Raw genomic sequence first — 27,845 nt, 5'->3', positions numbered from 1 at the left:
AGGTGCCTGCAATGATCGCAGGAGGGATGAGGTGCGCGGTGACTCACGCACGAGGCCTCTTCGGTGGCCACACGCCGTTATTATAAATTTATGTCAAAGGGGAAAAAATACGTTATATTAGCTTTAATACCAGAGCAACATATTTTGATAATAATAATAATAATAATAATAATAATAATAATAATAATAATAATAATAATAATAATAATAATAATAAAATTAATAATAATAATAATAATAATAATAATAATACACCTCTGTCTCATTCACCAACCATTATTTTCCCCTGTATGTTCGGGTGGCAGAATAACATCCACAGTCTCCTGCCTGTCGTAAGAGGTGACTAAAAGGGGCCCCAGGAGGCTCCTAAATTATTTAAGAAAAGGCTGGATAAACAAATGATAAGCAATCTGCCACAATGGTGACTGCTCTAAATGCATACCAGTGGTGATTGATTGATTGATTGATTGATTGATTGATTGATTGATTGATTGATTGATTGATTGATTGAGCTTGGGTTGGCGACCGCGGGACTCGTAGCTGAGTCCAAGCATTGTTTCCAATCACTTCTGGCAGGTTCCTTGCTTTCATCTACCCTAACCAACTTCCCTTAATCAACATTTGTTCTTTTGCGACCCGGACGATATTAGATTTTCAAGGCCTAAGGAGTCTTTAATTTTCACGCCTTTCGTGGCCCTTGTCTTTCTTTGCCCGATACCTTCATTTTTCGAAGTGTAGGCTGAGTGAACCTCAGAGCCATGTGCAAATCCAGAGGAAATGACAAATACAGCCTTATATAACTGACCATAGAAGACAGGATAGAAGGGAAGCGTGGACCCGGGTGGAGAAGGTAGTCGTGGGCGGAGAACATCCAACAGTGGTTCGCCATCTACAATACGGAACCATGAAATACGGAAAATTTACTCCGCGATGGTCGTCAACATTCTGACAGGTATGGCACAAGAAGAAGAAGAAGAAGAAGAAGAAGAAGAAGAAGAAGAAGAAGAAATTACGTAACTTCCTTACTAAATTGATGTTAGGAAACTCGTTTATAAATCGTGATTTCCTTTTTATCTTTATTAAGTCAAAATATTACTCTTTTTTGACGAACTCCTATTAAAACCTTTGCAGTTCTAAAACCACCTGGCATAGAAGGCTGTGATTTACATGAATTGTGAAGTAATGAATCGTCAGCGTACTTCCTTCGGATCAGAGGGCCTTGGGTTGGATTCTGGGTCGGGTGAAAGATTTTAAACTGTGTATGGTTAATTCCTACGGCTCGGGGACTGAGTGTCTGTGTTTGTACCACCACATTCTTCTTCATATTTACTTGACACATCACACTACCAACCACCACAGTAACACGCAGTAGTACGATGGGCATACTATACTGTTTTACACTTTATATTTTGTACGTCCGGGTATGATTCACATGTCACTTTTGAAGGTCGTGACGTGTAACTCGTGTACTGTTCCACCGTTTGGTAACAGCACACGCACATGGGCCAACGAATGCACTCGTCATAGCTATTTCATAACTACACTGTCAGCGTAGGAGCAGACAACATGGAAAGCAACCGTCAGGGGCAGCGCTATACGACTTGGTTCCTATGGAAAGAAGGCGTGACCACTGCAGAAACTCATCGGCGCTTGATGGCAGTCTGTGAAGAACATGCGACGTCAAAAACAGCTTACAGCTGGGTGGAAGTTTGGAAAACAGGGGGCACATCGGTGGACAAGGAAACCAGTTCTGAAAGGAATGTGACAATGTCAACACCAGCCAACATTGCCCGGTTCGAACAGGCCATCCAAGGAAACAAATGCATCACATTTACGGAAATAGAAGCAGCCACAGGAATTAGCCGAAACACCCTACAGCGGATCGTGCACGGCCACTTACAGTTGGGGAAGTTGTCATCCAAGTGGGTGCCTAGACTCTTGTCTGCAGACGAAAAGCAGAGGCGTGTGAACGTGTGCAGAGAACTTTTGCAACGCCATGATCAAGATCCAGCCGACTTCATGGCTAGGCTCGTGACTGGTGATGAGACATGGCTCCATTACCAGGAGCCACAAACGAAACAACAATCGATGCAATAGAAGCATAGGAGCTCCCCCGACTTAACACGAAGTGATTATCACCTGTTCAAGAACATGAAGAAACTTCTGCGTGGTTGCCGTTCTGCGGATTTTGCAGAACTGGACACAGCTGTCAAGGCATGGGTAAGCAGCACTCCGAAAGAATGGTTTCAAGACGGTCTGGAGAGACTGACACATCGATGGCAAAAGTGCATACGGTTACAAGAAGGTGGAGGTAACAACTGATGTGTAAAGTACTTCATTTGAATAGAAAATAAATAAATTGTAATATAATATAGTACGCCCGTCGTAAATACATCCCTCCACGAAGGGTTGGCGCCAGGAAGGGCATCCTACCGTAAAACCAGGCCAGATAAATCCAGATCGCACCGGTGACCCTACTAGTATGAGATAAGGGGTAGAAGAGGAAGAATAATAAGAGTCGTAAACTTCATTATTAACAATAGCAATATTGCTATAACAAGTATGGGTGCCGAGAGTTGTGTATTTTGGTTTATAGTTCACCTCTGGTTGATCTCGTTTTCAATATCGGTTCGGTTTCCCTGTACTTCAAGACATGTAAGCGCCACAAAGCCAACAAAACAATTGGGAGGGTGGTGTTGCGCGTCTTATTGTACATAACGTTTTCGTCTCGCTCAATTTTTCAAACTGGCATCCTGATTTATGTAATCATCCCGAAGGCTGGCTGGATCCTCAAAAAGCATCAACAAAACGTTATGTCGCTAGTGGGAAATTGTAAAAAACGACTGGTGATACCATAATGAGGCGTGGGGGGGGGGGAGTTATATAGGACCGGATGGCGGCAATGCTGGAAAACTCTGCATAAATAGAAAAACCTATATGTCGGACCCTAAACGACTCTCCTCATCGCTGGTTGGATTCTAAAATAGTACCACCGAAAGTTATTTGGTTGGATGGAAACTTCAAAAGTTAATTGTGGTACACGCATGTACAGAAATGGTGTTCCGACATTTTAAAAAATCAACACTGCCCCGCTCTCCAGTGCTGGAAAGGAGGAGAGGGAGTGAAGGGGTAGTGTTGAAAGCAACTCTAGTACCGAAAAAGAAGGGAAGGTATTGAATGGGTATGATAGTACTGAAGGCACAGTGTGTTTATTGCTATACATCCGCCGCTGTGCCCATTTCAATCATAACAAAGTCTTGTAGAGGGCTGTCTACCTGCAGCAATGCGTTAAGCGAGGAGGTGGGGAATACCTGCTTTGTTTATATCGGGACACCATACCTGTGCATGCGAGTTCTATAATGAGGCGTACTAGGCAAGATCCCGATCTAGACAGCCAAGAATAACGGCCGAGAGGATTCATCGTGCTGAGCACACGGCACCTCGTAATATGCAGGCCTTCGGGCTGAGCAGCGGTCGCTTGGTAGGCCAAGGCCCTTCAAGGGCTGTAGTGCCATGGGAGGGGGGTACTAGACAAGATTCATGTCAAAATTGACACGAACGACTATTCCCATGTCGTACTATACAAAAATTAGCTTATTTATGACCGTGGCTCACATGAGACGGTTTCCATATTAGAAATTTTCAGTCGATCACTTCTTGCACCAGGAATTGTACAGTATTCCAGTTTGTTGATGATGGATTACGGGCTAGTTTAGCACGTTCACTTCACTCTGTTTAGTGTTGTTCCTCTCTGGAAAGTTGTCTGTCAACTTGACTGATAGGTTTCAATCACTGTTCAGTTTTAAAGATAAGGAGACTAACCACGAAATACAGCTACAGGTGACAGCAGAGTGAAGCATAATGAAGTTTGACAATATGAGGATGGACAGCGTGTGATGCCATGAATCTAAATCAGCTGGCGAATCAATAGTGAAAGCAATAATTCAGTACATAAACTAACCACGACAAATGAGTATTTCATACTTTTTAGGTTGTACGGTCGAAATGGTGAGAGCAGTCGCTTGGTAGGCTTGTCTCTTGAACCGCTTTTGAGTTCTAATTAGTGACATTATACAGTTAGCAGGAGCCTCCGTGGCTAAGAAGGCAGCGCGTCGGCCTTTCACCGCTGGTTACCGTAGTTCAAATGCCGGTCACTCCATGTGAGATTTGTGCTGGACAAAGTGGAGGCGGGGCAGGTTTATCTACGGGTATTCCGGTTTTCTCTTGTCATCTTTCATTCCAGCAACACTCGCCATTATCATTTCATAGCATCTATCAGTCATTAATAAATCACGTTGGGAGTGGCGACCCCATTGTACTAATAGCCTAAATATGATTCATTCATTACATCCCTGACCCGGTCAAAGACTGGAAAACACGTTGTAGGTTTTTCATACAGTTAGCATAGGATAGCAGGCGAGGTCGCCTGCGCGAGGTACTGATACTCCTCCCCAGTTGTATCCCCGACCAAATACCTCACGCTCCAGGACACTGCCCTTGAGGCGGTAGAGATGACATACCTCGCTGAGTCCGAGGAAAAAACCAATCCTGGACGGTAAACGAATTAAATAATAATAATAATAATAATAATAATAATAATAATAATAATAATAATAATAATAATAATTGCAGGTTCCACGATAGCGTAGTTTCCACGTATACAAAAGAACACGGAGCTGATAAGAATACGTCTCTGTCTCCTAAAATGAATCGGAAACAACGGCAGTAATTTTGAAATCTAGTATCTTTGGAGATCACTCTTAGTTATTATGGCATTGGAATAGCCCTATTGTGGACACATTCTAAAGGAATCCTATGGACAACAATAAAGTACGAAGCAGGTTATTACTCGTTATTGCATATGTTTGCTATTGATTGGGATCAAGATCTTTGTCGTCCGGTCGTTGAACGTTCTAAATGCAATTCCTGCCAGACTGACCCTATGATCCGTTCCTTTAAAGTAGCAACCTAACTTGTCCGCGTGCCTTACCCCGACAAAATGGCGGCGAGTCGGCGGGGGTACAACAAGGTCATGGTTGTTCACTGATGAAATATTCGAAGAACCTGCAGTTTTATAGGTAGTTTGAGCATAGCAGGGAGCCACCTTTGATCGACGAGCTGTCTAAGTGGGGGGCTATGGATCCTTTGGTCACGCGATATGTTTTGTCTGTAGGTGGCCGAGGATGGGCCCAGAAGATCATCTTGACATTCTTCTATTTGAATTAATTACAAGAACAGTGTGTTTTTACGCGGATGCAGCCGTGCATTGGATAGTATTGTGTTCAGACGACACGTTTTATGGCGTGGTAAAAGTATTAGAGCCTGTGACGACGGACTATAGTGACGTGCCACTAACCATTCTTCATTAACAAACTTCAAAATTGAATAACTATGACACCGTGAATTTTTTTCCTCCTTAATTGATGGTAATGTCCGCCTCTGTGGTGTAGTGGTTGAGTGTTATTAGCTGCCACCTCCGGAGTCCCGAGTTCGATTCGCGGCTCTGCCACGAAAATTGAAAAGTGGTACGAGGATTGGAACAGGCTCCACTCACCCTGAGGAGGTCGACTGAGTAGAGAGGGATTCGATTCATCGAAGTGGTTTTTCGTGGTTTTCCACTTCTCCTCCAGGCAAATGCCGTTGAAGGTCCGCTTCCTTCCGTCATCCTTGTTTATCCCTTCCAATCTTCCCATCCCCCGACAAGGCCCCTCTTCAGCATAGCAGGTGAGGTCGCCTGAGCGAGGTACTGGTCCTCCTTCCCAATTGTATGCCCCACTCCCGACCCAATGTCTCACGCTCCAGGACACTGCCCTTGAGGCGGTAGAGGTTGGATCTCTCGCTGAGTCTGAGGGGAGAACCAACCCTCGTGGGTAAACGGTTTAAGAAAGAAAGAAAGAAAGAAAAAGAATACAAACGAATATTAAGTAAATAAATTAATAAATAGTTACTGCAGTTGAAGGAGATAATGAAAGGGTATTTTCCATAAAGCGAATTAATATGACTGTTTAAGTACTAATGTTATTTGTTTTACGTCCCACTAACTACTCTTTTACGGTTTTCGGAGACGCCGAGGTACCGGAATTTAGTCCCGCAGGAGTTCTTTTACGTGCCAGTAAATCTACCGATACGAGGCTGACGTACTTGAGCACCTTCAAATACCACCGGACTGAGCCAGGATCGAACCTGCCAAGTTTGGGTCAGAAGGCCAGCGCTTTAACCATCTGAGCCACTCAGCCCGGCTGACTGTTTAAGAAATCATTTCGCAACCTTCAGCACTAGCGAACTTTCAACCTACTGAAGAGGAAGAGTTGGCAGATCTGTAGACCGACCATATTATACAACTGAAATTCAAGGAATCAGAGTTAAACCGCTTCTGGAAATCGATTCAAGATTTTCCTCGACAGAGAAAATGTGCTCGCATTATTTTGCTGCAGTTTCCTACAACGTATACTGTACATGTTGCACCCGCCCACCTCCTGAGTCCCAGACTAGCATTTATCTCAGGGGTGATCAGTTCGAAAACGAATAAAAAAAAATTTATATAAAAAAAAAAATTATATATATCGGCGCATCAAATGAACACAGGGATGAACGGGGCATGAAAATTTAAGGTTACGGGGGACGACTCATTCATGGATACAAAATTCTGACTCCACAATAGGACTGGGAAGTGACAACTTAAATTCCATGGGCATACTAGACTAACTACAATGAAAAGATATGGAAGCTGTTTCCTATTGAAATTGCAATGAGGAGCAATTTATTCACTTATTTTGCATACTACACATGATGACAAATTTACATTGGGACACTTTTAATCCTGAAAAATAAATGACATAATATTTGGATTTTACCTCACTACTCTGGTAGTGTAAAACATCTGGTGAATTCGTCCCAATTGGTTACTGGGGATCGAATTCACATCCGTATGATTGGACGTTTCACCGCTGGAGATATTCTTTCGGCGACGAAGGCACGACAGTAACCTTTTACTGTCGTCTCCTCGTTCCGTTTGGACATGAGACACTTCCGGTATGTACATTCTGGTGAGCCGGACACCCACCGTAGAAAATGTTATCGCCTTGAAAAAACGGGAATTTATAATACGGACAAACTCTAGCCTATTATTTCCAGATTCACAAACACACCAGGTAGAGTTCATTAACTCAAAAGCTACTTTAATATTTACACTTGTCAATACGACAAGACGTACGGAAAGGTTCATTACTCTGCTCTGACCCTGCAAACATGTGCCGTCCGTGGGTTATTTACGGATCTACCGCTATCTCCCCGTGAAAACCCAACATGTGGTTCGGAGCAGTTCGACACAGGATGACTGTCCCTAGCATATCCTCCTATTATTATTAGATAATATCATTACCATTCTCTGTCTGATCATTAGCATATACTTTGACTACCATCAATTAATTTATTATTATCATTAATTTTAATTATAATCCGGTATTTGATTATTATCATTTGTCATCCGGGATGATTATATGCCAACCCTTGCCGGCGTTTCAAACGAAGGTTAGTTCTTCCTCCTAAATTATCCGCACAATATAATGATCAGCTTCCTCATAAATATTTTTATTATTATTATTATTATTATTATTATTAGTGGAAATCGTGATTATCGTAACCCGTAATCATCCTCGCTATAATACTTCAACTTCTCGCTCTTATTAATTTCATCAAAAAAAATAAGTTTAAAAAAAAGTACCTTCATTGGTTATTCTTCTTCTCCTTCTTCAAATATTTTATTTATTATTATTATTAGTTAAAAATCTCAAATCTTTCATTTCATCTCCCAACATCATTATTATGTCCAAAATATAAAAAAAATTATTCTTCAAAAAAAAAAAGTAGCTTAGTTTTTATTATTATTATTATTATTTTTAAAAAAAACTTAAATTCGCCTGTTACACGGTAGTTCACTCTTAATATGTTTAACGCATAACCCCTTTTACAATTCCGATTTATCTTGGCACTAAGCACTTGATTTAAGACAAGATTCACTTGGAGTATGATTATTGTTATTATTATTATTAAAAATGGAAAGATGATATTTTAATATCCACTCTTTAGAATTTAGTCACATATGTTAAATCCCGTTATGAACCACTAAGATCTGCTTTATATTAGTCGGGACAACATGGTATTCGGGACCGTACCTTCAACTTCGTACTGCCGTTAATTTTATATGGGGACACCTGTCCTCCCAAGACACCTCTCACAACCTATGGCATATCGCGGCTGGGCAAATACCTCCAATGCCGGCGATTGCTAAACTATTCCTTCAAATTTGAAGTCCATTTCCTTTCATCGGAACTCTTCAAACATTTAATTCATAAAATAATCCTCGGTGCGTGGATTCTACCACTAAACACCGGCATATGCATTTATATCATCTTAGGCCTTGAGATTCATCTATTTCATCATTACAAACAATACGGCTCAATTTATTTCACGCCGGATATTCGTCCCTCATGACTTCCAACTCTAAATATGGGCTCAAATCATTCTGGGCTTTTAACATATCGTGACCATTCTAATTCACGTGCCTATATCACTTTTAAACAAAATTTTTAATGGTTAAATTAAAGTCCAAAAACGTAACATCAAAAATTTACGTAAAATCAAACTGACTACGCGAATGAAAGTCTTTAACGCTACATGTCATCTCCACATTGATTATTATATCTGCACTGGCTAACTCGCGAAGCACTGTCATTATTATTATTATACTTTAACTTGCACACGCCCAAATATTATTATTATTATTTTACTTTCCTTTGTCGACTCACAAACATGATTATTATTAGTATTTTAATGACCTTCCGTACGCAACACAAATCTTCCATACTCTGGCTCTTTCATAATCTGGCTGTCTAATAGAAATTATTCCTAATTAAAATACAAATGATCACCGCAGTGAATGAAACTCAAATAAATGGGTTAGCACAAAAAAAAGAATTTAACACTTGAAATGAACTTAATTCAAAGTATTACAAACAGCATGCATTAATTGAAAGAAATATATCCCATATTTACATTATATACAACAAACAATTACTCAAATTAATTAATCTAACCCATTATTACGTTAATATAAATTAGTTCGTCCGTCTCACAAAAAAATAAAATCATGGACTCGGGAAGCGGACCATGTTAAGTAACCATAATTAATTTACACTGAACCCCGTTTAGTCGCGATAACATCCCCTAAATATCAAAATTGTGTACTCATTCCTGTGTAGAATTCCATTGTCTCGTAGCGGAGGAGATATAGGCTTTACGGCCCCATGGTGATTTACTCGTTCATCATGTCGCACAATACAAATTTTACACAATAAAACACTTCTGGGTGACTACCCATGATTAATACCTTATTACACTATTTTACACAAAAATATTAATAACAAAAAAACACTTATAGGTGCTCCTAGACCCATGACACTCGCACAATATACTCTTCATATACGCCCGAAACACACGTCGTGACACATTACGGCGAAATGTCGTTCATTTGAACCGGCGCGTATCGCGTCTTCAATCGGCACTTCCTGGTTTATTTTCAAGCCGTCTTGATCATCGCCTAGCTCCTATACTTCCCTGCTCGGATCGTTATTCACCGTCTATCTTGAGGTGTTTACTTCAGGCTCCGCACACTGCCTTCCAAAGGTACTATCGGCGTTCCGTTAGTTAGTTATTATTTAAACACATGACATTCATTAATTTCAACATACTATTGTACTGATTATACACACTCGGTACTATGGATAATTTCACTGTTCGTATTCATTCTCCTAATAATTCACGTACTTTCAGCTCTAATTGACTTCGAATACGTCCCGAGGTACTGACTTACAGAGTCAACATGTCAGAGTCTCAACTACTTCATTACGACTGACACGACTGGTGACCGATAACGACTGGTGACTGGTAAGAACTGAGTGCTGGTAAGAACTGAGTGATGTGAGGTCCGCTCGGTCACAACTGGTGACTTCAAACGACTGAGTACTGGTAGGAACTGCTGTGATGTGAGGTCTGCTACTGGACTTTTATGGACGATATGATTTCCCGCCGGGGTCATCCGCGGTCAACTTCTGGAGAGGGGGGTTGGTTATCCTAAATCGGCATATGCAGGCGGAGTTGGATCTCTTGCTTTATCCTACTTAATACACTGGTGATACACATTCATGTGTCGTATTCTGAACTCATATCGTTCGGTGATCATGGAAATATCACTTAATTTCTGTCCTCCACCTTTCGCGCGCTAACTCGGCGTCCCTGATGGCGTGCTCATCTCGACCAATGGCGAGATAGCGTGGGTCATTTCCACGAATTCAATACCTTAATTTATTATGATTACCATTATTCAACATGGGAACGATATCACAAAAATCCCCTCTATTCAATCATGTGGTTGGAATAATTTAATTATTGTTATCGGAGAAGCTAACTGGAGTTCACTCTGAGTTTTTCTTATGTTGGTTCATCTGCGGCCTACGATAAATTTTCTCATTGGTCAACACCGCTTTGGTTAGTTTTAAATCTCTCCCTGTTAAACGTGGCCACACCAAATGCCTCGGGCGTGAAAATACCCGGTACGTCAGATTCTCGGTATTGGCGATACACCTGCTCGGCCTTGGTCCGGAATATATACTCTTTCACTTCCTCGTAGTAATTATTCTGTTGTTGTGAGCTCTAGATTTTAATCCTCTTATCTTTTGACCAGGAAACCTTCTTCCCCTTAATGACAAGCTTACCGTGGCGCCGGACTGTCGCGATCATGTTGAAATTCTCCCGTCCACACAAAACTGACACTGTATTTATTTAATATTCCAATATATCTGTATTTCTCATATCAAAATCAAATCATGAAACTAGGGGATATCTCATCAGGGTACAATGTGAAAGTGTATATTCTCCTATGGCGAATACATAGACAATGAATCGTGTATGCTTGAGAATGCTAGATGAAAAAATTCGCGTGAATTCGTCGTACATCCGACCTGATGTTAAAACATATCTGTAAATTTCGGTAAGCTCATGCAACTTTTCTCTGTAAACATGCCATTCAACTTTACAGCGCTAGTTTTATTTTTACGTAATCCAATGTGAATAGTTCTATGATATCACTTAGCATCTAGTTATTAAATTTTCATTACGTTTACGTTTAATTATCATTGTGAATGGCGCCTTAACCAGAGGGTCTAAATCAGGGCCTCTCAGGGTGCATGCACTGTGCACGGTGCAAAAGACGCTGTCTCTCTCTTTCCCCTCGCCTGTCTCGCTCTCTCTGTCTCCTTCTTCCTCCCTTGCTCCGAAGCGCTCCAAATCCGAGCCGAGTTGAGCTGAGCTTAGCCGAGTAGCCCAGAGACGAAGCGTTGGTCCGAGCCGAGCGGGACCGATACACTGTGCACAGGAACTCTGCGCCGCTGTTTGCACGCGTGAGATTTTGGGCGTTTGAGAGGTCCTGGTCTAAATAGTAAACTCTAAACTTTAGACTATAGAATATCACTTTCGCTATAGCGTAGCCGGCATCGGCCATTGGTGGGGTGACAGGGGGGGGGTCGGTATGTTTATACTGTATTTGCAAAATGATAATAGAAAATAATGAAGGTGCTCATACGTGTGTGATGTGCGCATGCGTGAGCGTCATTATAAGGAGACTGGTACAACTAAATTATGTTGATATTCAGATTGCAGTACACTACAAAATATTACATTAAAATACAGAACAAGAAATATATGATCAAAGTCAGCAGTTCTCCAACGAATGGTATGTTCAGATTTCAATCTAAAACCCAACTTTTGAGGCGTTTTGGAATATAGGTTCAAAAGATCTTTTGGTTTTACAATTATATATTTGTGAACATTCCAAAGAGCCAATCCATTGAGTCGACTTTCACTTGTTTATTGTCAGTTTATTTTTATTTGATTTTGTTGAAATTTCATGGGGGTTTATAACCTCCAGTAAACCCTCTCCCCAGGCTATGCCCTGGAAGAGGGGGAACGATATTGTAAAGTTTTAAACTGAAAATAGAGTAAAATGAATATGAGCGGAATATGTTCAATTAAAGGATTTCAACTAGCAATTGCTGATCGAATTAACGACGTGCTACAATCTGAAACAACATAAAATGGGAAATTATTTCTTACTTATTGACGTTAAAGTTGAAATTACCTGGAATAACTTCTTTTATAAATTATCTTTCCCGTTAATTTTCAATTTTCATTTGAAGGAGCTCAAAGGTGCCTGCTGTCGATATATTTATTGGCATGTAAAAGAACACCCGTGGGGCGACATAATTCTGACACCTTGGCCCTTGGCATCTCCAAAACTGCAAAGGAAGTAATAATAATAATAATAATAATAATAATAATAATAATAATAATAATAATAATAATAATAATAATAATAATAATAATAATAATAATAATAATAATAATACTGTTGTTTTTAAGTCTCACTAATTTTTGACGGTTTTCGGAGACGCTGAGTTACCAGAATTTTATCCCGCAAGAGCCATTCAATCTACTGATACGAGGCTGACGTAATTGAACACCTTCAAATACCACCGGACTGAGCCATGATCAGACCTGCCAAGTTGGGGTCAGAAGGCCAGCGCCTCAACCGACTGAGCCACACAGCCCAGCTTCAAAAGTAGTAAATGGAACGTATAATAATGATAATAATAATAATAATGATAATAATAATACATTGTGCTTAAGTAATCAGTCCATAGACCGGTTTGAGGCAGCCCTCCATGCGACCCTATCCTGTGCTAAAATTCTCATTTCTACATTGTGATAGTACATATATCACACCCCAGAATTATATGTAGAAGTTAGAGATATTATTGTTAGTATTCGATTTATTATTATTATTATTTCATTTATATATTTTGCCATTTATATTGGTAAGCTGGAAGATATCCACATATGTATGTATGAGTAATTTGTTTTGCACGAGTGGGAAAACATTGCTTTAATAACTCTGGTAATTTGAATGAGTCATATGGCTACCCCAGTGTTTGTTGTGATGTACTTGTGTCGGGAAATTCATGAGTCATGTATATATCCCAGCCTGATGAGATGAGCTTGTTGTATTAGGAAAATTTGGTGACTCATGGAATATACCCCAGAGTTTGTTATTGTCTTGGGAGGAAGAAGTAGTTCAGGGCTTGGGCTTGAGAAGAGGATCACTCGTGATTGGCTGGCAAGCACCAATCCAGACGTATCATCTGAGAGGAGGGGGATGTTTATGTCTATAAAGGTTGATCATACGGCGGCAACCTGGGACATTGTAAGGGACATTGTATGGGTGATTGTAAAGGAACGAGAAGGAAGACAACTACTACAACTACAACTACAACTACAACTGACGCACTGTACGGGAAGGAAGTGGTGCTGATACACGGTACTGGAATGATACGGCAGCAATGGACTGGACTTCAAACGTTCGTGGAGCGTAGTCTTGTTATGTTCGTGGGAAGTGGCTGATTGTGGAGAGTGCTTGCGCATTAAGTATTGTAGCACTTGTGGCGGCCTAGCATTATATGTTGGTGAAAGCTATCTGAGACTTTCCATAATTTATGTTGAGGATCGACAGACGTGTGTATATATATCTTTACAACAAGTGTTAAAATATGTGAACACAGTAGTACAAGGTACAGTATCTGTGTGATGTGATAACTGCCGATTATGAGAATCGGTAAGTCGAATTGATAAAGAGACAGTGAAGGGTATTTATCTTCATACATGTACATTGTTCATCGGACCATCTACAAATGGTAGCTTAGTTCTCGCTTTCGTTTTCCCACGATTTTCATTATTGTTGTTGTTGTAAATATGGAGTCTTCCAGCAATATTTTATGTGTGTATTATATGTATAATGTTGTATGTTGATGAGGTGCTCATGCACGGAATTTGTTAAGAATATAGTTAGCTATTTTAGAATCAGTGTTATTGATGAACCTAGGTGCAGTTCCTACCTAATTAGTCGTTTTCAGGAGGTTAGGTAAGGCCTGCAGCAGATGTACCAGTACGCAGCATTATGTACACGCCCTGGGATATACAGTTTATCATGCTCTTATCTAAATTCGAGGGATCCATTCTGGTGAACTCTGGCGCCCATACTACGGACATTTCGGTAATTATGCTTATTAATTTTATTAAGTTTTGAGTAATTTTATTTATATATTTTATTCATGAATTTATTTATTAGTATTCATACAAAAAAGTTTACAATTGGCGCCCAGCGTGGGGCTGAATGGTTGGTACATCTGTTAGGCTTATAAGCGTAGGTGCACTTGTCAGGTGTGGTTGGAATTCTGCAAACTATGTCAATGAAGTGTTTTATATGTTTCATGTTTATTTTGGAGTATGAAGAAATGTTGTAGCGAGTCGAGTATTATAAAATTAAGAAATAGAGAGGTTTTTAAAGTTGCTGGTACTAAGAATCAGGAGAAGAGAAGGCAAAAGAATTCCACCACATTGAGTTTATCTAATTTAAGTGAGAGTAGCAAAATGACTGATAGTAGGAAGGATCTATTGGCAACGATAAGTGAGGAACCGAGTAACCCGTCTCAAACTCAGAATGTAGGGGATCAAGGCGAGGCTTCAATGCTCATTATGCTTAAATCGCTACTTAATGAATTGAAGGGTGAATTAAACAGTAAGAATGAAGAGTTGAAGGTTGAATTGTCTAGTAAAAGTGATAGTCAGAGTAAGGAATTAAATTCAGTGAGTGTTGAATTAAATGCTGTTACCAGTAAAATCGATAATAATAATAATGTTGAATTGTCCAGTAAAATCGATAATAATAATGTTGAATTGTCTAGCAAGATTGATAGTCAGAGTAAAGAGTTGAAGAGTGAATTGAGTTTTTTAAGTAATGAAATATACAGTATTAATAGTGAATTAAATTCAGTTAGTACGGAATTGTCCAGTAAGATTGAGAATCAAAGTAAGGAGTTAAATTTAGTGAGTGTTGAATTGTCTAGTAAAATTGATAGTTTAAGTAGTGCTGTGAATGGTAGAATAGATGAATTGAACCAGAAGATTGACCATCAAAGCAGGGAAATTCAGGAAGTCAATAATAAGGTAGAAGCTCAATGCTTGGAATTGACTGAGAAAATTGAATGCCGATTTAATGTAGTTAGGAAAGAACTTGTTGAAAACAGCAAGGAATGTGATAAGAGAATGAAAATAGTGGAAGATAAAGTCGAAGAAATAGATACAATTAAATCCAATCAGAACGTTTTAGCGAAGCGTATCGATGAGAAGGATGAGAAATTGGAGAAAGACCTTAAGTCGGTAAAAGATGACCTCAAGTCAGTAGAAGGGAATGCCAGAATGGTAGTTGAAGAAGGAATTAAAGCATGCCATGTAAAGTTAAGGCAGGAGATCAGTCAAATCCAAGTAGGTAGCAGCATATGTAATAGGTACGTATCTTGTACGAAGGACTCTGAATTACCCAAGTTTAATGGTCGGCAGTTTAATCCGATGGAATTCTTGAAAACGGTGGAGAAACGGTTTTCCAAGAATCTTGACGATGGTTTGATCGAATGGAGTATGGTTGATGAGATGTTGGATATTGCATTTGTTGGAGAAGCGAGATCCTGGTTTCAAGTTTATAGACAGGGTATTTCGAGTTTGGAGGAATTTAGGGATAAATTTATTTCTAAATTTTGGAGTGATGCTATTCAGGGAAGGGAAAGAGATCGCGTGCTATTTGGCAAATATAGGCCTCAGGAAGGTGTGTCTATGACGGAATATTTCTTGGCGCATGTTCTGATCAGCCAGAATATTGAAGGTCTAGCATCGGAGAGAGATACAGTCCGCCAGATGTTGAGGCATTTTCCTGAGAAGGTCGGATTAGCTGCATGTATGCAGAATATTGTTACGATTAAGGAATTAGAGCAGCTGTTAGAGAGGTTTGATGCTTTGGAAGGGCAGGGGAGGACTAGGCAAAGTGAAGGTAGAAATTACGGGGATAATGGGAGACAAGGTAATCAGGTAGCGGGAGATAGGAATAATCAGAATTTCAGTCATTCTAGGCAAGGGAATCAGGGTGGTAATTCCGGAAGGGAAAACAGACAGTCTAATCAGGGAGTTAATCACCAGGAATATTTTGGCAGAAGACCTAATCAAGGGGAATCAGAAAGTAGGGGGCGTATGGATCAAAGACCTCCAGATCAAGTGAGGAGAAATGATAACAGTGAACAGTCCATGTCAAGTAATTTAAACCGGAATCGGACTTCTTAGTTGGATCAGATAGGCAGTCCGATACCGAAATTCCTATTCACGCGATGAAACAGGTAAGTTACGAGGTAGACGTGAAAGAGGAATTATTGTATGACCATGTGTTTTGTGTTCAGGGAGATTTTGAGAATAGGGGGCGTGATGAAAGTAAGAATGATGTGTCGGATGTCTTACTTTGTGTTAGTGGTGATGGTAATAGCGGTGTTGCGATCGATAATCTTGTGGAAGTTTCTGAAATTGAAAGTGAAGTTTTTTGTGAAGTTGATGAAGGTTGTTTTGTGAGTGAAGAGTGTTTACAGAGTATACATCATGAGGATGTTTTTGTTGATTTAAGTGTAAGTGAGGAGAGTAAAGTTAGGTCCATTATGTGTGAAAATGGTGACTTTGAGATTAATGAAACTTCTGATAAGAGAGTCGAAAATAGCAGTGTTGTTGGCATGAAAGTGGTGCAAGTAGGAGCTGATATGGAAGGTGGTGAAGATGGATTAATTGTTGGGTCATTAAGTAGTAATGACAGCAATTTCAAAGTGTATTATGGTAAGAATTTCTGTAATAGAGTGAACGTGAGTGAGAATCGAAATGTGCGTGAGATGAAGGAAAGTCTATTCAAGCGTGTGCGTAATGTTTTATTTAAGGCTGAGAATTGTGTGAATTATTTTAATGACATGTTGTATGATATCGAGGTGGAATGTGTGAAAAAGTATGTGATCTGTTTGCTTGCATTAATTATGGTTTTTTGGAAGAGTAAACGTAGTGAGATTCCCGGGCATTTCAGAAATAGGGATTTCTTTGTTATGAATGTCCTGAATGAAATCTTATATGATTCTTGTGTGACTGGGTGGTATGAATGATTGTGTGTGAGATAGAGTGTATTCTAGACGTAGTTAGTTTTTATTACGGTACGCATTCCTCGCTTATCGATGCCAATGTTAAGTTTATGTATAGTTTTTTCATTTATATTAGGGTCCGTATACTGTGGACAGTAGAATAGGCAAGTGTGCTTATAGGCTCCTAACCGCTGAAAATAAGGTTCTTGGGACATTTAATATCTATAGCCTTCGCAGATATAAGAGATTAGGTTCTGCACCTTGGATGTATATATTATCAATTTTAATGTATGTGTACAGTAGCAAGAAGGGATTGTGTTCAATGCTATATGAAACAATCAGAGTTGTGTGTATATAGCCAGATTATTATTATTATTGTTTGGACAAATTGTATTTCGTGTGTGAAATACAATGCAGTAGACGCAATGTATATATCGTTATTACAGTAAATTATGTGTTCAGTTATGCCATTATAAGGTTATGTATGAAGTTCTGTTTTATGGTGAATCATAATATGTGATATCATCAATTCACCAAGGGGGCGTTATGTGATAGTACATATATCACACCCCAGAATTATATGTAGAAGTTAGAGATATTATTGTTAGTATTAGATTTATTATTATTATTATTATTATTATTATTATTATTATTATTATTATTATTATTTCATTTATATATTTTGCCATTTATATTGGTAAGCTGGAAGATATCCACATATGTATGTATGAGTAATTTGTTTTGCATGAGTGGGAAAACATTGCTTTAATAACTCTGGTAATTTGAATGAGTCATATGGCTACCCCAGTGTTTGTTGTGATGTACTTGTGTCGGGAAATTCATGAGTCATGTATATATCCCAGCCTGATGAGATGAGCTTGTTGTATTAGGAAAATTTGATGACTCATGGAATATACCCCAGAGTTTGTTATTGTCTTGGGAGGAAGAAGTAGTTCAGGGCTTGGGCTTGAGAAGAGGATCACTCGTGATTGGCTGGCAAGCACCAATCCAGACGTATCATCTGAGAGGAGGGGGATGTTTATGTCTATAAAGGTTGATCATACGGCGGCAACCTGGGACATTGTAAGGGACATTGTATGGGTGATTGTAAAGGAACGAGAAGGAAGACAACTACTACAACTACAACTACAACTACAACTGACGCACTGTACGGGAAGGAAGTGGTGCTGATACACGGTACTGGAATGATACGGCAGCAATGGACTGGACTTCAAACGTTCGTGGAGCGTAGTCTTGTTATGTTCGTGGGAAGTGGCTGATTGTGGAGAGTGCTTGCGCATTAAGTATTGTAGCACTTGTGGCGGCCTAGCATTATATGTTGGTGAAAGCTATCTGAGACTTTCCATAATTTATGTTGAGGATCGACAGACGTGTGTATATATATCTTTACAACAAGTGTTAAAATATGTGAACACAGTAGTACAAGGTACAGTATCTGTGTGATGTGATAACTGCCGATTATGAGAATCGGTAAGTCGAATTGATAAAGAGACAGTGAAGGGTATTTATCTTCATACATGTACATTGTTCATCGGACCATCTACAAATGGTAGCTTAGTTCTCGCTTTCGTTTTCCCACGATTTTCATTATTGTTGTTGTTGTAAATATGGAGTCTTCCAGCAATATTTTATGTGTGTATTATATGTATAATGTTGTATGTTGATGAGGTGCTCATGCACGGAATTTGTTAAGAATATAGTTAGCTATTTTAGAATCAGTGTTATTGATGAACCTAGGTGCAGTTCCTACCTAATTAGTCGTTTTCAGGAGGTTAGGTAAGGCCTGCAGCAGATGTACCAGTACGCAGCATTATGTACACGCCCTGGGATATACAGTTTATCATGCTCGTATCTAAATTCGAGGGATCCATTCTGGTGAACTCTGGCGCCCATACTACGGACATTTCGGTTAATTATGCTTATTAATTTTATTAAGTTTTTGATAATTTTTTAAAATATATTTTATTCATGAATTTATTTATTAGTATTCATACAAAAAAGTTTACAACATAACCACTGCATCCTACATCTGCTCTAATCTGCTTGTCATATTCATACATTGGTTTATCCCTACCGTTCTTACGCCCTACATTTCCCTCAAACACCAAGTGAACAAGTCGTGGGTGTCCTAAGATTTGTCCTTTCATTCTATCTCTCCCTCTCGTCAAATTTAGCCACAATGATCTTCTCTAACCAATTCGATTTAGTATCTGTTCATTCGTGATTCGATCGATCCATCTCACTTTCTACATTCTTCTGTAACACCACATTTCAAAAGCTCCTATTCTCTTTCTTTCTGAGCTAGTTATCGTCCATGTTTTACTTCCATACAATGCCACGCTCCAGACGACAATCTTCAAAAACTTCTTTTGAATTGCTATATCAATGTCCGAAGTGAGCAAATTTTTCTTAAGAAAGGCCTTCCTTGCTTGTGCTAGTATTCATTTTATGTCCTCATTACTTCTGCCATCGTTAGTTATTTTACAACCCAAGTAACAATATTTATCTACTCCCTTTAAGACTTCATTTCCTAATCTAATATTACCTGCATCACCTGTCTTCGTACAAGTGCATTCCGTTATTTTTGTTTTGGAGTTATTTATTTTCATCTTGCACTCCTTACTCAACACTTCGTCCATACCATTCAGTAATTTCTCCAGATCTTCTGCAGTCTCAGATAAAATAACAATATCTTCAGCAAATCTCAGGGTTTTGATTTCCTCTCATTGGATTGTGATTCCGTTTCCAAATTCCTCTTTGATTTCCTTTACTGACTGGTCTATATAAACATTGAAAAGGAGGGGGGACAAAATGCAGACTTGCCTCACTCCTTTCTGGACTGCTCCTTCTTTTTCAAAGACCTCCATTCTTATCACTTCAGACTGATTTTTGTACAGATTGTAGATAATTCCTTTTTCTCGCTATGTGATCCCTATTACCTTCAGAATCTCAAATAGTTTGGTCCAATCAACATTATCGAATGTCTTTTCTCGATCTACGAACGCCATATTCGTGGGCTTGTCCTTATTAATTCTATCCTTTAAGATCAGACGTTAAGTCAGGATTGCTGCATGTGTTCCTACATTTCTTCTGAAGCCTAATTGATCTTCTCCCAACTCAGTTTCAGCTAGTCAATAATAATAATAATAATAATAATAATAATAATAATAATAATAATAATAATACTCTTAACGACGTTACAATTGCAATTGGTTTTAAGAGCCGCCAGATTTTATTGCCATGGAGAAGCTTGAATGTGTTAGTAACTCTACTGACACGAGTCTTTGGTATTGGGACATAGTTATATGACCACTGTGCGACTGGATTCGATCTCACAACTGCCAGCATCGGAGGTTTGTGCATAACTGTGATACTCGACCGACCAAAGAGGCGAGGATTTAAATATTTGCAAGATTCCCAGGCGAATGTGGTTGGGAGTCAGGTTGAAGCATGTAAAATGTGACTTAGTTCATGTTGGTCACATGCGAGGGATAGAACGTGATAGAAAGTGGGGCAGAATAAGAAAATGTAAGAGGAGGATGTGGTCTGGGGGTCGTTTGCTCAACAGCCGCCGTATATCAGATGCTACGCACGGGAGGGAGTTCGGGGAAACAGCACGTGCGGCGCTGCAACTGGAGTCGTTAGCTGTTTCGACATTATGTGAGAACGTTCAAATGATTCTTGCAGGAACCTAGCAGGATCTATCATTGTGCTATAATGGTTCTGCGTTAGAGTGTTCAGTTGAAGTAAAAAACATTCTGCTGTATTTCAGTTTTCTTTACTTTGGATTGACTTAAATAATTCTGAATGTTCATTTCTTGATAATAAAAAAATACTGTTCTTATTCACAAACTCATTCACATAATTTTTGGTATATTCCTACTGGCCTGCGTTTATAAATACTTCAAATAATGTGAATGGGAGGCTACGTAATTTCATCCTTTAGCCATATGCTAATAATATAACTAAATCAAAAAGTGAAGAAGTTCGCCTCTGTGGTGTAGTGGTTAGTGAGATTAGCTGCCATCCCCGGAGGCCCCCAGATTCGAGCCCCGGCTCTGTCACGAAATTTGAAAAGTGGTACGAGGGCTGGAACGGGGTCTACTCGGGAGGTCAACTGACTAGACCGGGTTTTGATTCCCACCTCAGCCATCTTCGAAGTGGTTTTCAGTGGTTTACCAATTCTCTAGGCAAATGCCGGGATGGTACCTAACTAAAGGCACGGTCCTTTCCTTCCCTCTTCCTTGTCTGTTCCTTCCAATCTTCCCATCTGCCCACAAGGCCCCTGTTCAGCATAGCAGGTGAGACCACCTGGGCGAGGTACTGGTCCTCCATCCCAGTTGTATGCCCCGACACAAAGTCTCGCGCTGCATGACACTGCCCTTGAGGCGGTCGAGGTGGAATCCCTCGCTGAGTCCGACGGAAAAACCAACCCTGGAGGGTAAACGGATTAAGAAAGAAAAAGTGAAGAAAAACCATCACAGTTCTTATTCGAAACGTATCGCTGTCAGCTGAAAATATTATATTAAGAAAAGCTAACTCCAGTAGAAAAGGTTTCGTATCTAAATGAAAATGAAAACCTACAACCTGTTTTCCAGTCATTGACCGGGTCAGGGATGGAATGAATGAAGCAGATATAGGCTATTAGTACGAAGGGGTCGCCACTCCTAAAGTGATTTATTAATGACTGATAGATGCTATGAAATGAGAATGGAGAGTGTTGCTGGAATGAAAGATGACAGGGAAAACCAGAGTACCAGGAGAAAAACCTGCCCCGCCTCCGCTTTGTCCAGCACAAATCTCACATGGAGAGAATGGGATTTGAACCACGGTATCCAGTGGTGCGAGGCCGACGCGCTGCCGTCTGAGCCACGGAGGCTCTTTCTTATCTAAACACAGAATTTAAACATAAGGATTAAAAAACATTATTGTGTGATCTGTTCTTTATTATATAGGATGGTAGGATATCTTTGGTTAGGACTGATAGATGCACGCCTCTCATCACTGGGTTCTGTGGTTCAAATCTCGGTCACTCCATGTGAGATTTGTGTTGGACAAAGCGGAGGTGGGACAGGTTTTTCTCCGGGTACTCCGGTTTTCCCCGTCATCTTTCATTCCAGAAACGCTCTCCAATATCATTTCATTCCATCTGTCAGTCATAAATCACTGCCCCAGAAGAGTGAAACAGGCTTCGGGAGCCGGCACAATTCCTATCCTCGCCGCTAGATGGGGACTTCATTCCTGACCCGGTCAAATAACTGGACACAGATTGTGGATTTTTATTTTCAAGACTGATAGATCTTTTCTAATTTCAAAATTCAGCTAATCTCTAAATATAAAATAGCATGTCCTGACTGACTGACTGACTGACTGACTGACTGACTGACTGACTGACTCATCATCGCCGAGCCAAAACTACTGGACATAACCAATGAAATTTTGGGGATACATTTATATTAGGGTGTAGGTGCTCACTAAGAGAGGATGTTTGGATATTCCGGCGCTAAGGGGGTGAAAAGGGGGGTGAATTTTAAAAATGAGGATATTTGTATCTCAAAACTTAAAAGTTCCAGACGTATAAATTAGTATTTGGAATCTCCTTTACGAATAAAGAAACACATTTTTTCTTTTCGGAAAACCCCCTTGGGGGGGGGGGGTGAAAATGGGGTAAAAGGGGTTGAACACCTTTTATGAGGAGACTTATAATTAAAAAACTGAAGATGTTGTTGTTGTTTGAGTCATCAGTCCATAGACTGGTTTGATGCAGCCCTCCATGCCACCCTATCCTGTGCTAACCTTTTCATTTCTACGTAACTATTGCATCCTACATCTGCTCTAATCTGTTTGTCATATTCATACCTTGGTCTACCCCTACCGTTCTTGCCACCTACACTTCCTTCAAAAACCAACTGAACAAGTCCTGGGTGTCTTAAGATATGTCCTATCATTCTATCTCTTCTTCTCGTCAAATTTAGCCAAATCGATCTCCTCTCACCAATTCGATTCAGTATCTCTTCATTCGTGATTCGATCTATCCATCTCACCTTCAGCATTCTTCTATAACACCACATTTCAAAAGCTTCTATTCTCTTTCTTTCTGAACTAGTTATCGTCCATGTTTCACTTCCATACAATGCCACGCTCCACACAAAAGTCTTCAAAAACATCTTTCTAATTCCGATATCAATGTTTGAAGTGAGCAAATTTCTTTTCTTAAGAAAGCTCTTCCTTGCTTGTGCTAGTCTGCATTTTATGTCCTCCTTACTTCTGCCATCGTTGGTTATTTTACTACCCAAGTAACAATATTCATCTACTTCCTTTAAGACTTCGTTTCCTAATCTAATATTTCCTACTAGCAAGATACCCGTGCTTCGCTACGGTATTATACTGAAATTTATAATTGAATGCTTATTGTTTTAGATATATAATCCGCCGAAATTCGCGATCTGACTCGTTCTCTGCGAGAATCCACCAAAATTCCCGATCTATTATTTTACGGCACGTTTCCTCCCATTTTTAAATCTTCCTTTCCAGCAATCGATTTCGTACTTCCCGGGTTAGGCTCAGGTATTCCTCCATGTCAGTTGGGTCCGTAAATCTTTGCCATCTTTTCCTATAATATTTTTAATACGGATATAATCCTTCAGGAGATCCGGCGTGCTGTCATACTGGGTGCCTTGGCGGCACTGAACCCGCGACCGGACTGCATTCTTAGTCATTACCCGTCCAGGAGCCGTTTCCATCGCGGTCCGCAATTTGACGACGGTCCGGATATTATTATTATTATTATTACTATTATGTGTTGCTGGAATGGCTGATGACAGGGAAAACCGGAGTATCCGGAGAAAAACCTGTCCCGCCTCGGTTTTGTCCAGCACGAATGCCACATGGAGTGACCGGGATTTGAACCACGGAACCCAGCTGTGAGAGGCCGGCGCGCTGCCGCCTGAACAACGGAGGATCCTTATAAGTACATTAATAACAGTAAAATCAATTGGTCTCACCTCCTTCTACACCCCACCGCCGTTAAGTTTATTTACAGCCACCCCCCCCCCCGAAAAAGAATTAAAAGGATGCTTGTTTCTTTATGTTTAAGGGAGATTCCAAACACCAATGTTCACGTCTATTACCTTCAGTTTTGAGATATAAGTATCCACATAAAAATAATTTACTTTTTTTCACTTCATTTCACAATAATCTCTCCTCCCCCTAAATGAATTTTCCCGCAAAAAAATACTTGTTTCTTTAATAGTAAAGGATCTTCTAAATACCAATTATCACGACTCTAACTTCTTCAGTTTTTGATTTATGTGTCCTCATGAAAGGAATTCAACTCCTTTACACTCCCGCCCTCCAAGATGTTTTCCCCACCAAAACGCCTCTTTCTTTGTTTTTAAAGGAGAACCAAATACGAATTTTCACGTCTGTAACAACTTTAGTATTAGATGTATGTATTCTCATACAATTAAGTCAACTAATGTTTCAATTCTTCCCCCCCCCCCCTTCATTGGATTTTCCGAGAATACGTGTTTCTTTACTTTTAAAGCAGATTGCAAATATCAAATTTCACGTCTGTAACATCTTCATTTTTGAGATATCAGTAGCCTAATTAAAAGAATTCATCACCATTTTCAGTCACTTTTACCCCCCCCCTCCCCCGCCCTCCACCCAAGTGGTATTTCCGAAAACTAAAAATACACTTTTCTTTATGTTTAATACAGATAAAAAAAATTCCATTTTTCACTTCTGTAACATGTTCAGTTTTTTAGATATCCGTAAAAATTCTCATTTTAAAATTTCACCCCTTTGGGTTCCCCTTAAGTAGAGTTTCCAAAAACAAATAACCTATATTTCTTTACATTTACAGGAGATTTACACCCACTTTTTACGTCTGTAACATGTTACGATTCCAAGATATTCTGTAGATATAGTCTTTCAAAAAATTCACGCCAATTTGTCACTCCTGTTTAACCGCCAATAATTGGCTTTTCCAAAAACTAAAAAATACATGTTTCTTTATTTTTAAAGGAAATCCCATATGCGAATTATCATTTCTGTAATGTCTTTCGTTTCTGAGATATGTGTATCCTCATTAAAGGCATTCAACCCATTTTTCACCCTTTTACACCCCTCCTATTAGGACTTACTGGAAACAAAATATACGTGTTCCTTTATTTTTAGAGGAGATTCTAACCACCAATTTTTACATCTGTAAATTTTAAAGTTTTAAGATGTAGACACACTCATCTTAAAAAATTCACCCCCGTTTTCACCCCCCAATATTTGGATTTTCCAAAAACGAAAAAATACCTGTTTCTTTACTTTTAAAGTAGATCCAAAATACCAATTTTCAGGTCTGTAATATCTTCAGGTTCTGAAATATAAGTATCCTCATGAAAGGCATTCAACCCATTATTCACCCTTTTACACCCTTCCTATTGGGATTTTCCGAAAACAAAAGAATACGTGTTTCTTTATTTTTAACGGAGATTCTAAATACCAATTTTTACATCTATAAACTTAAAAAGTTTTGAGATATAGATACACTCATTTTAAAAAATCACCCCCTTTTCACCCCCCCATTAATTGTATTTTCCACAAACAAAAAATACGTGTTTATTTATTTTTAAAGGAGATCCCAAACACCAATTTTCAGGTCTGTAATATCTTCAGGTTCTGAAATATAAGTAGATTCATGAAATGCATTCGAGCCCTTTTTCAACCTTTTCCACCCTTCCTATTAGGATTTTCCGAAAACAAAATATACGTGTTTCTTTATCTTTAATGGAGATTCTAAATACCTATTTTTACACCTATAACCTTTAAAAGTTTTGAGATATAGATACACTCATTTTAAAATATTACCCCTTTTTTACCCCCCTTAATTGGGTTTTGCAGAAACAAAAAAATACGTGTTTCTTTATTTTTAAAGGAGATCCCAAACACCAATTTTCAGGTCTATAATATCTTCAGTTTCTGAGATATAAGTAGCCTCATTAAAGGCATTCAACCCCTTTTTCACCCCTTTTCACACCTCCTATTGCGATTTTCCAAAAACAAAAAAATACGTGTTCCTTTTTTTAAAATGAAGATTCTAAATACCAATTTTTACATCTGCAAACTTTAAAAGTTTGGAGATATAGATTCACAAATTTTAAAAATTCACCCCCTTTTCACCCTCCCATTAATTAGATTTTCAAAAAACAAAAAAATACGTGTTTCTTTATTTTTAAAAAAGATCAAAAGTACCAATTTTCAGGTCTGTAATATCTTCAGTTTCTGAGATATAACTACCGGTATCCTGATTAAAGGCATTGAACACATTTCCCCCCATTTTCACCCTTTTTCACCCCTCCTATTGGGATTTTCTGAAAACAAAAAAATACGTGTTTCCTTATTTTCAAAGAAGATTCTAAATACCAATTTTTACATTTGTAAACTTTTAAAGTTTTGAGATATAGGTGCACTCATTTTAAAACTTCACCCCCCCTTTTCACCCCCTTAGCAACGGAATATCCAAAAATCCTCTCTTAGCGGGCACCTACATCTTAATATGAATGTATCCCCAAAATTCCATTTCATTATGTCCAGTAGTTTTGGCTCGGCGATGATGAATCAGTCAGTCAGTCAGGACAAGCTATTTTATATATATATAGATATCACCTGCCTTCGTTCGACTGCACTCCATTACTTTTGTTTTGGACTTATTTATTTTCATCTTGTACTCCTTACCTAAGACTTCATCCATACCATTCAGCAACTTCTCGAGATCTTCTGCACAGATAAAATAACAATATCATCGGCAAATCTCAAGGTTTTGATTTCCTCTCCTTGGACTGTGATTCCCTTTCCAAATTTCTCTTTGATTTCCTTTACTGCCTGTTCTATGTAAACATTGAAAAGGAGAGGGGACAAACTGCAGCCTTGCCTCACTCCTTTCTGGATTGCTGCTTCTTTTTCAAAGCCCTCGATTCTTATCACTGCAGACTGATTTTTATACAGGTTATAGATAATTCTTCGTTCTCGGTATCTGATCCCTATCATCTTCAGAATCATAAATAGCCTGGTCCAATCAACATTATCGAATGCCTTTTCTAGATCTACGAATGCCATGTACGTGGGCTTGTCCTTCTTGATTCGATCCTCTAAGATCAGACGTAAAGTCAGGATTGCTTCGCGTGTTCCTACATTTCTTCTGAAGCCAAATTGATCTTCCCCCAACTCAGCTTCAACTTGTTTTTCCATTCTTCTGTAAATAATACGTGTTAAAATTTTGCAGGCATGAGATACTAAACTAATAGTGCGGTAGTTTTCACACCTGTCAGCACCGGCTTTCTTGGGAATAGGTATAACAACATTCTGCCGAAAATCGGATGGGACTTCTCCTGTCTCATACATCTTGCACACTAAATGAAATAACCTTACCATGCTGGTTTCTCCTAAGGCAGTCAGTAATTCAGAGGGAATATCATCAATTCCAGGTGCCTTGTTCCTATTTAGGTCACTCACAGCTCTGTCAAACTCTGACCTCAAAATTGGGTCTCCCATTTCATCAGCATCAACAGCCTCTTCATGTTCCAGAACGAAATTATCTACATCGTTACCTTGATACAACTGTTGGATATGCTCCTGCCATCTTTCTGCTTTGTCTTCTTTCCGTAGAAGTGGCTTTCCATCTGAGCTCTTAATATTCATGCACCTAGATTTCCTTTCTCCAAAGGT

General features: G+C 39.3%; 1 protein-coding gene across 1 annotated transcript in view; it reads left to right on the top strand.

Annotated features, from left to right (window-relative positions):
• Positions 1-930: 930 nt before the first annotated feature.
• Positions 931-27,845, top strand: part of Reck (Reversion-inducing-cysteine-rich protein with kazal motifs) — a 101,707-nt gene continuing 74,792 nt past the window's right edge. The window contains exon 1 of the mRNA XM_068226718.1: positions 931-1,013. Within this exon, the coding sequence (XP_068082819.1) occupies positions 931-1,013 (83 nt within the window). The remainder of the gene's footprint in view (positions 1,014-27,845) is intronic.

Source organism: Anabrus simplex, chromosome 1, assembly GCF_040414725.1.
Source record: "Anabrus simplex isolate iqAnaSimp1 chromosome 1, ASM4041472v1, whole genome shotgun sequence".
Classification (NCBI taxonomy): domain Eukaryota; kingdom Metazoa; phylum Arthropoda; class Insecta; order Orthoptera; family Tettigoniidae; genus Anabrus; species Anabrus simplex.
Note: the sequence above shows the minus strand (reverse complement) of the source record. Positions and strands in the feature narration are given on the sequence as shown.